Genomic DNA, 15,630 nt, shown 5'->3' with positions numbered 1-15,630 from the left:
CCCGTTGAATCATGACTTTATTTATAAAAATAGCACACCGATCTCTGTCGGAGTAGCTGTATACATGAGCATATACATGACGCGTAATTAACATGAACATGGAATCGTAATGACAGCAGCAATCCAGGAAAGACATCAGGCGAATACTGAGCGAAACTCTTAACCGTTGCGTAGCAATCCAATAAGTTATTACGTCTAATACTGCAAAATACGCGATTATCCAAATATTCGTTAAAGTGAGTGCTTAAAATTACTGGCAAATCCCGTAAATAAAAGAGACCTCAAGAGCAAGGGAAGAATTTTTCCAAAAAATCTAATAACATCCACCGATACTTCACCGACTCGATATGGATACTTGTCGAGACACTCACACACCCAATCAGCAAGTGCCACTGATTATTTACAATCTTTTTTGTATCTTTTGTCTCCCTTTGACTTGTAAATATCAATCCCACTGACTCTAGTCGAACACTGAGGATATACACAGAGTACAGATATGTTCCCACATTATATTAATTGTCTTCCGCCTTTCTAAATAACAATTTCGGCCTGTCAATGACGATCATTCTTCCAAATTGCATTACTTTTCGACAAATCGCCCGCCTTTGGAGATTCCGAATTAATTCTATCGAGTTTGAATATAATTTCACGCGCAATTGAAAGCACCACGAGTACAGTCAGCTGCGTCGCACCGTCGAAGGAAATTCGACGTTCCATTCAAACGGCGCTTCGCATCGAAATATGTTTCAGACTAAAGTTCTTCCTCACGTTACGTTCTACAAATTCCGTAAGAAGCGTTATTCTCCATCTCGCACTGTTTCCGTGGAAAATCGCGTTAGAAAATTCGGTGCAAAAGTCGCGCCTTAGTACCCAACATGGCGTAGTGCATTAGACTTTGAATTCGTCGACATTTCGCCTTCGACCTAAGAAAAAGAAACATTCCCAAATATTCGCCTCCGGATCGTTCTCATAGTAGCGATCTACCAGAAAGAAAAAGAAATTGCCATTGTGCAGTTTCTCCTAATATGCCCTGTAATTAAAACTAACATAATTGATAACTCACATTTGACTATAAACATGGAATAGCTTTACCCAAATCTGCATTAAAATAACATCCGCAGTTCCCACTCGGTTGACGATTAATGGTTCGGTTTCTTCTATGAACTTGAATTATCCAACTAGCAGATGCACTTTTTAAGCAGATTTGATTTATCTCGAATATATAGCCAGATGTTAGTTTTAGAATCGCTGCGAGTCTAATTTCTTGTCCTAATACTGCGGCTTCAGATGGCTTTACAAAGTCGGAGCAAGAGAGGTTATGTTAGCCATCGATACACGCCTCGCTGGACTAGATACTGAAAAATCGCGCCAAAGGCATTGCCTCGATCCCTCTAAGAAATACTCGCCTTATTTCGGAGCTCAATTATTGCTTAATCTTAGGAATAAGTACCATACTATTGCAAGCCACAAAGTCAACTAAACGCCACAACTTTACGGCTGAGTGTGCAGGTTAAAATAAATCAAACCTTGATTCAGTAAATTCATCTTGAAATTCTTGCCGACTGCTAAACACTAACATGTCAATCGTTATAATATAGTTCAACATTAAGGCCTAAAACCGAACAATCATTAGGAAGTAGATTAAAAATAAAAAAAAAAGGCCACGGACTGATCCGCTGACTTAACTTTCAATCAGGAACTGAAATACGAAATTTTCTTCAAATCAAAGTATGTCGCTTGCTTCTTCCTCTTTTTTAAACATTACATAAATAATAATAAATTAAGAAGTCTTTCAGACCCATCGCATAGCGCTCATTGTCTTTCTGGCTTGTGCTACGATGCACTGCGTCGATCGAACTAATCTATATTCTTTCAAAAAAAATGAAAAATACTCGAAAAGGCTCCCCGGATGACTTCTATCGGATACAAGAGATTCGAAGAAACAATCGCCCCTAAATATCATTTGGAGAAGATTTGTTTACAACGTAAAGCCTATGTTACACTCTTAGATCTTGCTGGAAAGCATGAGTTCAACCTGAAAGTCGAACATCCTACTGAGAGATTCATGACCTACGGATAGGACCTCCTCGTGAATAAAACACGTTCTAACTAAAAAATAAACTTACTAACTATCTTGAACATCAAATCCGATTCAACATCTTTGTTCGTACTTTGCTCACAGCTAACAATCGGTTCTTGAAAGCCGAACAAGCATATCGTACCTGATGCTACGCTTAGAAATGAATCGCTGACAGAATCCTGCAAACCTGGCCAGACCGGTCTTTCCAAACTGAACTCTAGCTTTCGATACAGCCAACATTTCTGCAAAACTGTTTCCACCCATTCAAAAGTGCTAAATAAATAGAACCGTGACAACGAACCTCACATCATTCTCCTTATAAGATGATTAAGTACGTAAACGTGACTTTTTTAGAATTCATAAACGTATATCATAAATGAAACTAAGAACCCCAAAAATCATGAACCTCATCAGAAATACATTTAAGTACAGATACGCAACATGCTGCATAATAAAGATTACACATGTCTTTCAAATATTCAAATGACCAGTTAATATTAACCGAGAGTAGCGGAGGAGCAAGAACAATGCCAATGTTCGCTCCAGCAAAAATTAAACAGTCACGATATCAAAGGTAATTTCTCGACACTCCTTGAAAAAAAAAAGACAATGAATAATAACGTAAAAAGTTGAAAGAACCATTTCATACGTACTGCTATTCTTAACCAAACGAACCCGAAGCCAAAATGAACACATATACTATGTTCAAAACTACGTATTACACAAAGTGAGTAACATAATCTAACAATCCGTGTCCCCTCCAGGCTAGTCTGATTTGCAGGACTCTAATTGATACAACTAGTCGCTCAGAGATACAGGTACAAATTGCGTTACCGTACAAGAGATCCTTTAGTAGCCAACTACCTACGCTTCAACACTGCACATATATCAGTTCTTCTTCAATTTAGGAAATAAATTTCATAAAGTAGATCTCGTTGACTGCACTTTCACATCACGTTAACAGTGCACTTGGCAACTAGAGGATCTCCATTTCACAGGAAACTCGAGCGCCCCAAGCGGGCCGATTCGGAACTATCGGGATTAACACACAAATCGCCATACCCTAGACCGTTTGTCTGAGCTCCTTTTTGACAATGTAGAATTTGTGTTTCTTACCGAAAACTCCCCATATCACGGCGACGTTCTCGATGATCAGGTTGAAGGGAATGGTCGAGAGAGCGCCACATATGCAGAGGACGAACCGCGCCACTCCGAAGCGATACAGAGAGAAAGACTTGACCACTCCGAAGACGTACATGTAAATGTTGACAGCGCCTATGAAGGCGCATAGGAAGTCGATTATCGGCGGACAGGTGATAGGGCATAGCCCTGCGAGGATGACGTTCGAGGTGGAGAGGGGCAACGTCACCCAGGAGTAGCACGAGATCCCAAGAAGTAGCTTTTTCTTAAGCGGAATGTCCTTCGAGTGCACCACCAACAGGATACCCTGGAGCCAGCGTTTACGCTGTTGCACGAAATCCCAGAGGGTGAACGGAGACTTCTCCCACATCTCACCATCAACGAAGTTGAAGGTGTACCCCTGGGAGAAGGCCTTCATGGCGAAGAAACAGTCCTCCGCCACTGAGCCATCCAGGCCGTTGTTGAATGACACCTGCTTCTCCGCACCCATCTGGAGATTTTCTTTCATATTGTTACGTTGTAATAGCTAAGATCAATTCTCTGATTTATGAATTAATTTTTTTTGTTCAAAAGATTCAACAAATGACATTTTCTATCCGGTCTGTCGCTCCAGGTTATGAATCCCAGACAATGATTAAGTTAGAGTTCTGAATCTATACCGTGCTTATAATGCCTGGCCACTTATCAGCAAGATTATGTTTCGACTGATAGGATTATCTAATCTGGATTGATGGAGCGGCTTAACAGGGAGCCCAGTCAGTGCCCGTTGGTCGACCAGAGTCGATATTGAAATATTCAGTGATTCGAGTTCTTCCAAAATTTGTGCTAATTACCTCAAGTGTTGAGAAAATGTGTACTAATTAATTCAATCCTTCAAACAACTCCTACTAATTAATTCAAGCGTTCAGAAAATTGTCTAAGTTAACGTCCAACTATGTGAGAAATCAAGAAAATGCTTTTCTATAAGGAAATGGAAGAGAGACTAATTTCTATTGACAATTATAATGACTGACTTAAAATACTTCCAATAAAACTTTAAATAGTATTATCCTGACCTGTGTGACGACGTAAGACCCTTTCATGCTGAACAAAGGCTTATGGAACATGGTGAACTGCAATCGCAACTTGCCCATATCGTCAGCCACCCTGAAGCTATCAGCCAATGTAGTAATCCAATTGACAACATCTTCGTTAGCATACGTAATCAAGCCCTGTCCGAACTGATGCTTGCCATCGAGAACAAAGTTGAGTATCCCTCTAATGGAATTATCTGTCAAAAGAGTCTCCTCGTCAAGGTGCACGATCCAGTCATGATCGGCAAGTTCATTAACTGTATTTTCCAAGCAATACTGCAAAGCTCGTGCCTTGAAAAGTGCACCGCTACTTGTGCGATAAGTGGGTGGCACCACCACTTCCCTGATTCTTCGGTGTGGAGTCAATCCGATCGGCTTATCGCTAACAACTTCGATCTGAAAGTTCTCCAAGCCGACTTCAATGCACTTGTTTAAGTTTCTTCTAACATTCGTTTGCACCAAAGTTGGATAATCTCCTCTGGTTACGATTCTAATGCAGATAAAGGGAGCGAGCAAAGGAGACCCTTTCAGAATGACTTTATCTGGAAAGGCATTGTAAATCGTCAGGCCTACGAAGTTGAAAAGAACCTGAGGAAACGATAGGAACGTCAAGGTCCGCAATAAATATAAGGTTAAGGCTCCGAGAAAGCCATACTGAATCCATGGATTCAATTGTTCCTTTTTCTCTGAATTCCAACGCAAACCACCCGACAAGAACTCAAAAAACAGTACGACCACTGTTAGGAGGCAACAATGCAACACATGCTTTGCCACGCTGCTCAGCATTATTCCTGGAAGAAAAGAGACGTTAAGGATAACTTTGAACTAGTTTCTAAATCCAATTCCATGGAGAGGAATAAAATTTGACAAAGGCCCACAAAACCGCTATACAAGTCAAATATGGACATTCTAATCAACGGAGCAACGTAAACATAAATTTTCATCTTAACTCCCCATTCAAATTGAAGCAGTAAATCGAGTAGCGAGTGCAAAGGGTTAATCGCTCGTTTACGACATGACAAGAGAAGGCTTATACAGCACGAAGCGACGATGTCAATTAGAGAGGATCGAACGGACAAATGATGACTACTTCTACTTGAAAATCTAGACTTGTACTCGTGACCCTCGTGCAAAATCTATACAAATGTAGATACGTGCTTACTGTTACATAATCCCAAGGAAACCAGCGAAAGCGTCCTCAGACGCTGAGTATTCTATTCAAAAAATCCGTGCGAACCGTTCCAGCCAGCTGAAAGAAATAGGAACGTAACGTTTATGTTTGTTTACAGGTTAAAGGGCGGCGACGAGTTGTTTGACAGCTCGCTGACAACGAGAATCGATAATAATCGAGCGTACCTGAGCGCGCTTTAATCGACCTTGCGCGACATCGGGGCATTTCATCAGGTGCACCTGACAAAGTCCACGGGAAATGTACTCCCAGAGAGACAATGAGGAAACGTGTTAATTATTTCAGGCAAGGTTTATCGGAAAGTTCCCCTCGCTTCGCCCATACCGTCGAAAAACTCGCCGCCGAGTCGGGAGGGGGTGTGAAGAGAGGTTAGGAATGGAAGGAGGACGCGCAAAGGAACTGGACGCCGTTCGAGTCGATTCAGGGTGTCTATTACGTAAAGCAAATTGAGCGAAAATGTGAAAAATGAGTACTGGAGGCGCGCCGACCGAGTCCCAATCCCTGACCGCAACTGGGTCTCGGATTGGCCCCGGCCTCGCCCAATCCGTGAGCTGGATCTCGACCAATGGTAACTCATTCTGGCAGAGAGTTGCGCCGCCACTAAGGGGCAGTGGCAACACTGTACGTGATCACGTGACTGGTCTCGAATTATGCAATGTCGGATTTATTGGGTTTGGATTTGATAAATCGCGGATTTCGCGAGCGGTAGAGACATGCTATTGACCCGATAAATCCCGCATTATGAGTTCGATGGAAACATTGTAAATATGTTATATCGATATGATTTATGTTGCTCATGACCATGCAATAGACAAGAGTTGAGGTTATAAAGCCGCCTATATTGTTGTTTATGCAAATTTTGTTTTAAGAATGGTCTCATCTTCGGATAATGAGGATATAAAATCGACTCGGGAGAGAAAAAATGATAGAAAAATTGTCCGTAAGCAAAGACGTGCTCAACACAGACTTTTAAGAGAACTGAATATTAACTCCAGTGATACACCGACGGAGGTCGGTATACATTTCCCCAGTTATTTTATTTCTTTCGCCGTTTTTAATTACACAGTCTGTCTTGGATAGATATGTACGATGATATTAAAAATCATTTTTATTATCTATAGCATCTGATGGTATGCAATGCGGGATTGTTGACCGGACTCGAACGAGAAACATTGGACCATATCGTTGGATCCATTGTTTCGGAATATGAATTAATCATGCCACCAAGGAAGTCGTATTGCTTTGTTGAATTTGTATCGAAGATCGATGCTCAAGTTGTATATGATAAAGTTCACGGTCGTGTGAATTTGCCAGATAAGAGTACACCATTTTATTTATCATATACGAAGTCTGGTGAGTTTCGTACGATGACATGATTTAGTAAAATAACTTTGTTGAAATTCTATTAATTTGAAAGGATTTTCCTTCAGTACCACGGTTTAACGATTGTTTATGGAATTCTGCGCTTCCCCTTGGATTGACATTGATAGAAGATTTTGTAACGGAAGAGGAAGAAGATGCTCTATTACGATCAATTTCCTGGCATCAAGATGGTCAGAATAAAGATTTATTGTATAGTCAACGAGTTTTAGAGTAAACCGTTAAATGTCTCATCGATTTTGTGCAGATGTACCATCGTCAGAATTGAAACATCGACAAGTAAAGCACTTTGGATATGAATTCCGTTATGATACGAACAATGTGGACTGCAATAATCCAATAGTTCCGATACCGGAGGAATATGAGTACCTACAATCTCGTTTTAAGGAGAGAAACTGTGGAAAATATACTTTCGACCAACTTACCATAAATCGCTATTTACCAGGACAAGGTAAAACCTTCAAAGCATGGACAGTTCTTAAGATTAATCCTAAATGTCTTAAAGTTAAAAAGTTTGCAAATACTAAACCTGTTTTTAATGGTTCAAGAAAAAAAAGGTTTTAGGAATTTTCAAACAGTATTTCCTTTCTGACAGGGTGATGAATGTATCTACGTATTTGCACAGGCATTCCACCCCACATCGACACGCACAGTGCTTTCGAGGATACGATATTATCTCTCTCGTTGGGATCATCCAGTGTAATGGATTTCAAGCGAGGAGACATGAAAGCAATGATATTCTTACCAGCACGATCACTGTTGGTAATGTCTGGTGAAGCTCGCTATGCATGGTCTCATGGTATTTGCCCAAGACACAATGACATAATAAAAGTGGAAAGTGGACTTACAACTAGACCCAGAGGAACCCGAACATCCTTCACATTCCGGAAGGTTCTTAAAGGAGATTGTCGGTGTCAATTTAATGATTTCTGCGATACTCCACATAAAACACCTGCATTGAAAATCACATCCCAAGAAGCACCAGCTCTGGAACAATCTTACGTCCATGAAGTATATAAAAATCTAGACTTTCATTGTCTATTCAAATATAATCGGTGGCCAAATTATTTTGTTATTCTGAATAAATTATTATTCTTACTTATTGGTCGTTTGTAGGTATACGAAGGTATTTCGGATCACTTTGACGAAACCAGACGAAAACAGTGGCCAAAAGTTGTTGAATTCCTCGATGCTGTAGAGATAGGTGGAATCCTTCTTGACATTGGCTGCGGTAATGGAAAATATCTACATCGTACACGAGATGTATTCAAGGTGACGCAAAAAGGAATTCCTAACCTCTCCAGTCAAGAAACTTGATAGTTTAACACTAAATACTTATATCATTGTATCTTATATCATTGTATTACATTTTCTTTTCAAATCAAATTGAGTACGAGGACTGTTTTTTAACACAGATTGGTTGCGACCGTAGCAGAGGTTTGGCAGAGATATGTCGCAAGAGAGAATTCGAGATTCTTCTCGCAGACAATTTGCAATTACCCTATAAGGATAATTCTGTGGATGCTGCGATAAGTATTGCAGTGATTCACCATCTATCCACCCATGAGAGAAGAAAACAGGCCATTTCGGAGATAACCAGAGTTCTTCGACCGAAGGGGAAATGTTTGATCTATGTCTGGGCGATGGAGCAAAACAGAAACTCCACAAAATCGACGTATTTGAGATTTGGAACCAGCAAAACCGAGAATAAGGGAGAGAGTCAACACAAGCAAATTGTGGATAATGGATTGTCCTTACCTATCCATGAAAATCGAACTGATTTTACTCACCACGATATGCTAGTCCCATGGAAGTTAAAGAAGGGCCAAAACTTCCTTAGGTACTACCACTTGTTCGAGGAGGGAGAGCTCAGCCAATTGTGTTCAGAAATAAGTTCTTGCCAAGTTAACGAAGTGTATTACGATCAGGGAAATTGGTGCGCAATTCTAGAAAAAGGAACATCTTAGAACGTTGCAACCGTATACGAACGTTTAAGAAATAAAATCTAAAATTCCGCTCTTCCTTTCGATCCTCTATCGTTTTTAAATTATAAGTTTCACCTGAAAAGCTAGTAAGATTTTGAGGTTATACGAAATTCAGTTGACGTAACACCAACAAATAAGTCAAGCCGAGTCTTCGTTGGACATACGCAAAATCGAGGAACCTTCCAGGAAATAAACCAAAGGCACGACTTTCAAATATATTTTATAAAACGTCCTATTTATACAGCATATAAAACAATACTCTGTATTTCATTTATATTCACACATCAGCACTATACGACTATGTCGCCGTAACCCAGTTGTTACTGCGAGCGGAGCTTTAGGCCAGATGCACACGTTCGTGTTTTTTCCCTCAAGGCGTTGCTGCGTGTATTTTTTTGAATATTTAAATATGAAAAACACATTTCAACGGAAAACGATACTGGATACCTTCTTATACGAAATTAAGGTTAAGCGAAAGAGGAGTTAGAATTATATATAAAACTTGTCTCCGAAGAGGGGTACCAACCGTTTAAAAATTTACCACATGAATATATAAACACTACGGAAGGTCCTGATACCTACAAAATTTAAATTTTTTCTTTACATTTGTTTATAGACATTTACTATTTTTTTTTTTACAAAAAATAAAATTTCATCGGTGTCAGAACCTTCTTTACAGCCTCTACGTTCAAGTGGTGGACTCCGAAACGATTCGATATACCCAGTTCGAAGAAAAGTTTCAACGATTGACTTATATGCCCCCTTCGCATCTGCTTAAATACGTAAAAACACGCGTTTTCCCTGATGTCGATTGTCAACAATCGCGCCATATCCCTCTCAATTTCATAAACAATTGAAATCACTACGAAGCCCCCGCCTGTCGTCCCAAACACGCACGTCCGCATCTTTCCCTGCAAAGATCCCGGTAGGGTCCTGGTGAATATTCTTACAACGCTCTGTTCCTCGTCTTCTGGATGTTCCTGACGCGTTCTGCGTCGACGAGGGTGGGGGCGGTCCGGTTCATCTGGTCCGAGCTGAGTCTTGGGATCTCAAGGTCCCTGACGTCGGCCCTGACGATGTCCTCGGCGACGAAGACAGCGTCGGAGGTGGAGGAGTCGGCGATGGCCCCGGCAGGAAGAACTTGCTCCAGCCTCTCCTGGGCCTCCAACTCCTGGCCAGGTCTCGTCGTCTTCGAGGTCGCCTTCAGGTGCACGACGCGACCTCCGGTCGTGGGGTCGGCGTTGCTCGGAGAAGCGGCTGCGTGGTTGCGAATGACCGCGTGGTTGGAGAAAATAGAGTCTGTCTTTATCAGGAATTGCCTGTTACCCTCGGGATTACCCTCTCGAGGGTTGCCGTTCCAGAAGGAGTCGTCGAAGACCTCGGTGTCCCGCTGGTCCGGCGGCAGCCGGTTGATGCGAGCCTTCACGATGGCCAGGTGTCGGTGGACGTAGTCCTGGTGCGGCGCCAGGGCGGCTGCTCGCTCCAGACATTGCGCAGCCAGACCTAGTTTCCCTCGCTCCACCATCACCACGCAGAGGTTGTGCAGACCCTGGATGTTCGCCGGGTCCAGCTGCAGGATCCTCCGGTAGCACTGCAAATGCGTTCAAATATAAATAAATATAAATAGTAGCGTATGAACGTATGCGTTAAGACAAACTTAAACACACCGAGAAATTCGATCCTTGGTAAAAAAAGATTCCTGTAATTCTCAACGTAGACCGTGAAAGACTTTAACATAAACATGTATGTCGGCACAAAGGATATACATGAGTTTTATTTTATAACGCCTCGACTGAATTTCTCAGAGTCTTTCATGTCGTGTTAAAGGCGATGTGAAAGTGACATCGAAGAGGTTATGTTTACAAAATTTTTCTCCCAACTCGATATACCGAATAGTCTGAAACTTTACAACGTGAATAGGGGGACTATAAGGAAGGTCCTGAAGCTCATGAGATTTCAATTCTTTAAAAATTTCCTTATAGGTATTTTAAAAATAGTTTGTACAAAAATGTCCCGAGTTTCAGGACCTACCTTAGGGTCTCTATATTCGCGTTTTAAAGTATGAAACGACATGAGACCCCCAGTTCTATGAAAAGCTTTATGAACGATTGAGCTTTCGGATGCCACTTTCACATCCCCTTAAACGAGGCAAAGGATCGGGCTGAATAGAACTGACATTTTCCGCAGCGTCCAAGTCCTTGATATTGTTGATGTAGATGTCGCCCAGCAGGATCAGTCCTTTCACGTGGTCGGGATGAAACCGGACGAGCTGGTTCAGGAAGGGTGCAGCTTCCAGGGGACGCTGTTCGTCGGCCAGGAGCAGGGCTAGATTAAAAAGAGCCGACCGGAAGTCCTCCTTCAGGGCGACGGCGTTGCGGAACCAGCGCTCCGCACTTCCGCTGTCGTGATCGTCCATCGCCAGCATTCCCAGATTGAAGTGCACCCGCTCGTTGTTCGAGTCCTGCAATGAGAGGAATCGTTGTATTAATTTGGTATTACTTAATCAGTAGGCGGAAGTAATTAATGTGATGAATCAAACTTGGCTTGCTGATAATAGCAAGTCAAAGTCTATTTGTCCCGAGGATTCCCATTGTAATAAAGTGGCTTCTTCTCTCACTGAGGTATGGTAATGCCACGCAAACGTAGATGCTCACTTTTCTCAGCAACTTCAGGAGCCTCTCCCTGGCAACTTTCCTCAGCTCCGCTCTGCCAAGTTCTTGCAAAAGTATCGCCGAGTTCAGAAGAGCTTGCTCGTGTTCCGGATCGAATTCCAGCGCCTTGTCCAAGTACGCCAGAGCCTGGGAAGCTTTCCCTTGTTCCAGGAAAACGACTCCCAACTGCAACGACAATGTTTAATAAATTCTTAACAAAGTAATTAACAAGCCTAGGCAGCTAATTAGTTCCGGAAGGATGACTAGCCGAAGGAAAAGCAAGACTCTTCCTAAACCGCAGTACCATGCATGTTATTACTAGGGGGCACACTTTCAACAAAGTGTTACGACAAAGTCATTCTAGAATTATACGTCAAGGGGATGTGAAAGTGGCATCGATGAAGTCTCACGAAGGAGAACTGCGAAGCCACTTTCACCCACCACCTCAACTATCATTTGGGTTACAACGCATAATTCTTACGGACTTAAATTAACAGGAGGCAAGAATAATCTTTATCGATAAACTCTAGGATATCAGAAAATAATGTAAGTAAATATTTCTCTCGGTGTAAACTCTATTTGTCGAGTGTGCACAACAGCGCGGGGTGGTAAAATGAAATGATGTACGCACATAATAAATCAAGTTTAACTCCCACGTTCCCTGCTACTTAAACGAAAAGAACGTAAAGCCTCTCATCTAGAAAGAAAATAAAAAACGGTTATACGTCGCGCCAGCCGTCTACGGGATTAATTAATACCCACGTTATAGTAGATATCGGGGTTGTTGCTGTCGTAAAAGAGAGCCCGCTCGTAAACCTCTTGCGCCTCTTTCGTGCGATTCAGCTTGATCAAGACGTCCCCTCGATTAATGTACGCCTGCGTGTAATCGGCACGCATGCTAATTGCCTGTCTGTACAACAGATCCGCCTCTTCCAATCTGGTCGCGTTCTTGGCTATCAGGTTGGCCAGGTTGACGAATACATTTAAATGATTAGGGGCGATTCGTGCCTGATAAGACTCGCCAGGCTTAGCCTTCGGCAGCAGCGACTTGGCCTGAGAAATTAAAGAAATAGTCTGATCGGTATTACACTTATGGATGTATGATGATCACTAATTGCACGAATCGGAAAACTAGGTGGAATACGTTTTGCGACCGAGTAACATCTGCAGGGTAAAAAGAGACGTAGGGACCTTCAAGTAAGCGGCCTCGGCTTCTTTAAACATCTTCAGATGATTGTAGGTCCTGCCGACGTTGATGTGAGCCCCGATGTCGTCGCCCTGGACCTGCACCGCCATGTTGAAGAAGTTCAAGGCTTCCTTGAAGCGACCCTGACTTTCTAAAGCGTGCCCGACGTTATTAAACAGCTTGGCGTTGCGATCGTTCACTTTCAAGCCGGACATGAATATCGAGTACTCGTCCAGCCAGTCGTAGTTCCTCATGAACGTCTTCGTGGCGTGGGCGGTCAACAGCGTCAACAAGAGCACCAAGGACAACTTCTTGTGGCTGAAACGAGGTGTGAGAATTTCACCAAGTTTGAAAGGCGCGAAATAAACGTTAAGAGCACTAAGTAGTATAAGGAGGTGCAACGTCATGTATAAGTGAAGTTACTTTTTCTCGGAGAGGATGCTCCACCCATAGCCAACGATTAAGCAGAACCCCATGGAAGGCGCATACAGGACTCTCTCAGCGATGACAAATCCAACCGGGAAGAACAGATTAGACGCTGGCAGGAATGGAAGTATCATCATGGCCAAACTCTGTAGTTAAAAATAATTGGGATGTAGTTATAAAAGGATATATTTGCACCTATTTAAGTTTCAAAAGATGAATTATTAATACTCACCATTATTAGCACGACGGAGGTTTGCCTGCTGCGAGTGAAGATAGCAGTCACCAGCAAACCGATGATCGTGACATGAGTGACTATTGTCGCCAGATTCCTGGGGTCGAGGAAACCGTCGACCAACGGAATCGTCCCCATTGTCCAGTCGCAACACAAGTCGATCGGCAGAAACAACAGGCGCAAATTGACGGCGACGAGATAATTGTACGTTAATTGTCTTGTCGGTGTCGACGCTACAGACGCTGGATTATCGAATCTGCAAGAAATCAGGGATACGATTGGCGTTTGAATTACCTCAGAAACGACGACCCCACTTTTGTCCCACCTTAAAAATATTTAAAAAACGAAGGAAGACGTCGAGGAAGATTTACCTTGTAAATACGGGTAACTTCGAGCCCATTACGTGCAGTCTGAGGATCAGCAGACAAAATGTAACGAGCGTGAGAGCCATCAGTCGTTTTGTACCTTCACCTGACCAAGTGAGTGAGATCTTCTTGCCGCCAAAGGCTGACTTCACTGCCAAGAAAATATCCAAAGCTCGCACCTGAAAGAGCCAGCCAGATATAATGAAAAATTGTTAACAGGAAATAAAACGTGAGATAAAAACAAGTTTCACCTTTTGTACGACAAAGATCTCGTAGAGAACGCAAACCGCGGTCGCCGTGATGCCTTGTTCCTTGCACAACATGGCCGTGAACACGAAGAACATTGACAGTATAAGAAACCACCAGCCTGTAAAAAGATAAATAATAATATTAACACGGTGCGAGCCACAAGGCTATAATGTGCATGCACCGTTATGGAATATCGGCAAGCTTCAAAGTTTACAGACCGGTGTGTCTCTTGTTTCTGCAACATCTTGTATAAGTAATGAGAGCAGCTAAGTAGAACAAGGAGGACAAAGTTTCGGCTCTTCCGACGACACCGGTGACCTGAGAAAACGAAGATAACGTAAAATGGCTAGTTTGGAATACCTTTATACAAATTCACAGTTATTCAATGATTCTTACTGCTTCTGTATGTATAGGATGTACAGCAAAGAGAAGTGCAGACACAAAACTTGCGGAATCCGGCAAGAACATCAAGCAGATCCTGCAAAAGAATTCTCACGTCGCATTCGAGATGTCCAATCGTTGGTATCGGATGTATATACAATTGCGAGGGAATACGATACCTGAAGTAAAGTAAGCACACTCCCACATGAAGGATTACATTAAGTAAATGGTATCCCATAGGATCCAACTGGTGGATCAAGTAATTCCAACGGAATGTGAGAACACAGAGAGGCCTATACGACTTGTGCGATTGTTCCTGCAAAATGACACGACATCCCACGATTCATTCTAGACACTCTGGACATTTACATGCATTGATCATATAATTAAATCGATATAAAAAAATCATTCCATACATTAAAAAAACCCTCCAAATATTTATAAATATTGTTACATTTTATATAAATATATAACGACCCTTTCATGTCGCCTTAAGACGCCACTTGGCCGTCTCGCATTCTCGCACTTTCGGTTCGATCCATCGATAGTATCGATAGTATCGACCGGGGTGAAGAATCGAGCGGCCATTGGCGGAGCGCTCGGCCAATCAGAGCGCTCGGCTGGGGGATCGGATCGCGCGTCCGACCGCGGGGATCAATACGCTTCGAGCAGGGATTGAGCGGGAGGGAAGATGCGAGTCCGCGTGTAAGGAAGAGAGACCTTGTGCATCGGCGTGCCCCAGAAGTCGTTGTAGAAAACATTCTTAAGAGGCGTATGCGGCCGTAGGTCGCGGTTGTCCTTGATAGCGGAAATGTCGTCGAAGACGAAGCCGCAGCCGAGGCTGTTGAGGTAGACGGCGAGGGCGGTCGCGGCCACGATAGTCGCGAGCGCTCCCCTGGCAGGCACTCCCATATTTCAGCGGGGCATCGACTCGCCCGGTAGACTCGCGAGCTCTCCTCTAGGGAGAGGCTTCGAGGTTAGGCAGGCCGAGGGACCGTCATGTCGCGCGCCGACCGATTTACATATCCCCGTCCGGATGGGAGCGCGCGTAGTCAGGTGCGAGACGCGTCGAAAGACGTCGCCGCGCGTATCGCGGCCATGCCGGGGTCCTCGCCTCTCTTCGTTTGGCTGATCACTTTTCCGGTTAGAGATTCGCCGCGCTTCGAGGGGTTTAACGACCGGTCGCTCGTAACGCGGGACTTCTGGAAGCTTCGGCTCGCTTTCTGCACGCGCGACAACGCGCGACCTGTCTGGAACTGTCAAAAGTACCAGACGGGCAGACCCGGTAGGGAA

The 15,630-nt window shown here is 43.2% G+C and overlaps 3 protein-coding genes across 3 annotated transcripts; 1 reads left to right on the top strand and 2 right to left on the bottom strand.

Annotated features, from left to right (window-relative positions):
• On the bottom strand, positions 1-5,779 carry LOC105703193 (beta-1,4-mannosyltransferase egh). The gene is made up of 4 exons (XM_012431387.2): positions 5,650-5,779; positions 5,456-5,542; positions 4,276-5,084; positions 1-3,710 (listed from the first exon to the last, which is right to left on the bottom strand). The coding sequence occupies exons 3-4, from the start codon at positions 5,077-5,079 to the stop codon at positions 3,144-3,146; spliced, it is 1,371 nt and encodes a 456-aa protein (XP_012286810.1). The 5' UTR covers positions 5,080-5,084; positions 5,456-5,542; positions 5,650-5,779; the 3' UTR covers positions 1-3,143.
• Positions 5,780-6,001: 222 nt separating this feature from the next.
• On the top strand, positions 6,002-8,884 carry LOC105703179 (alkylated DNA repair protein alkB homolog 8). The gene is made up of 8 exons (XM_012431373.2): positions 6,002-6,103; positions 6,352-6,493; positions 6,604-6,835; positions 6,913-7,035; positions 7,110-7,313; positions 7,488-7,873; positions 7,979-8,134; positions 8,278-8,884. The coding sequence occupies exons 2-8, from the start codon at positions 6,353-6,355 to the stop codon at positions 8,827-8,829; spliced, it is 1,794 nt and encodes a 597-aa protein (XP_012286796.1). The 5' UTR covers positions 6,002-6,103; position 6,352; the 3' UTR covers positions 8,830-8,884.
• Positions 8,885-9,050: 166 nt separating this feature from the next.
• On the bottom strand, positions 9,051-15,612 carry LOC105703170 (transmembrane and TPR repeat-containing protein CG4050). Its single transcript, XM_012431343.2, has 13 exons — positions 15,058-15,612; positions 14,517-14,653; positions 14,353-14,434; positions 14,175-14,274; positions 13,959-14,074; positions 13,714-13,886; positions 13,343-13,598; positions 13,108-13,256; positions 12,690-13,002; positions 12,261-12,551; positions 11,502-11,684; positions 11,024-11,308; positions 9,051-10,438 (listed from the first exon to the last, which is right to left on the bottom strand). Exons 1-13 carry the CDS (start codon positions 15,247-15,249, stop codon positions 9,794-9,796), a joined length of 2,922 nt encoding a protein of 973 aa, XP_012286766.1. The 5' UTR covers positions 15,250-15,612; the 3' UTR covers positions 9,051-9,793.
• Between the last annotated feature and the right edge of the window lie 18 nt (positions 15,613-15,630).

Source organism: Orussus abietinus, unplaced genomic scaffold (assembly GCF_000612105.2).
Source record: "Orussus abietinus isolate OABI.00-Male unplaced genomic scaffold, Oabi_2.0 scaffold50, whole genome shotgun sequence".
NCBI classification, from domain to species: Eukaryota; Metazoa; Arthropoda; class Insecta; order Hymenoptera; family Orussidae; genus Orussus; species Orussus abietinus.
Note: the sequence above shows the minus strand (reverse complement) of the source record. Positions and strands in the feature narration are given on the sequence as shown.

Excerpts from the sequence above, each read along its gene's own strand:
- LOC105703193 (XM_012431387.2), bottom strand. The coding sequence starts at position 5,079 with ATGCTGAGCAGCGTGGCAAAGCATGTGTTGCATTGTTGCCTCCTAACA. Across the intron at positions 3,711-4,275 it reads GGTCTTACGTCGTCACACAG|ATGGGTGCGGAGAAGCAGGT; the intron begins GTCAGGATAATA and ends GAAAATCTCCAG.
- LOC105703179 (XM_012431373.2), top strand. The coding sequence starts at position 6,353 with ATGGTCTCATCTTCGGATAATGAGGATATAAAATCGACTCGGGAGAGA. Across the intron at positions 6,494-6,603 it reads CCAGTGATACACCGACGGAG|CATCTGATGGTATGCAATGC; the intron begins GTCGGTATACAT and ends TATTATCTATAG. Across the intron at positions 8,135-8,277 it reads GTACACGAGATGTATTCAAG|ATTGGTTGCGACCGTAGCAG; the intron begins GTGACGCAAAAA and ends TTTTTAACACAG.
- LOC105703170 (XM_012431343.2), bottom strand. The coding sequence starts at position 15,249 with ATGGGAGTGCCTGCCAGGGGAGCGCTCGCGACTATCGTGGCCGCGACC. Across the intron at positions 13,887-13,958 it reads AGATCTTTGTCGTACAAAAG|GTGCGAGCTTTGGATATTTT; the intron begins GTGAAACTTGTT and ends TGGCTCTTTCAG. Across the intron at positions 13,003-13,107 it reads AGCATCCTCTCCGAGAAAAA|CCACAAGAAGTTGTCCTTGG; the intron begins GTAACTTCACTT and ends ACCTCGTTTCAG.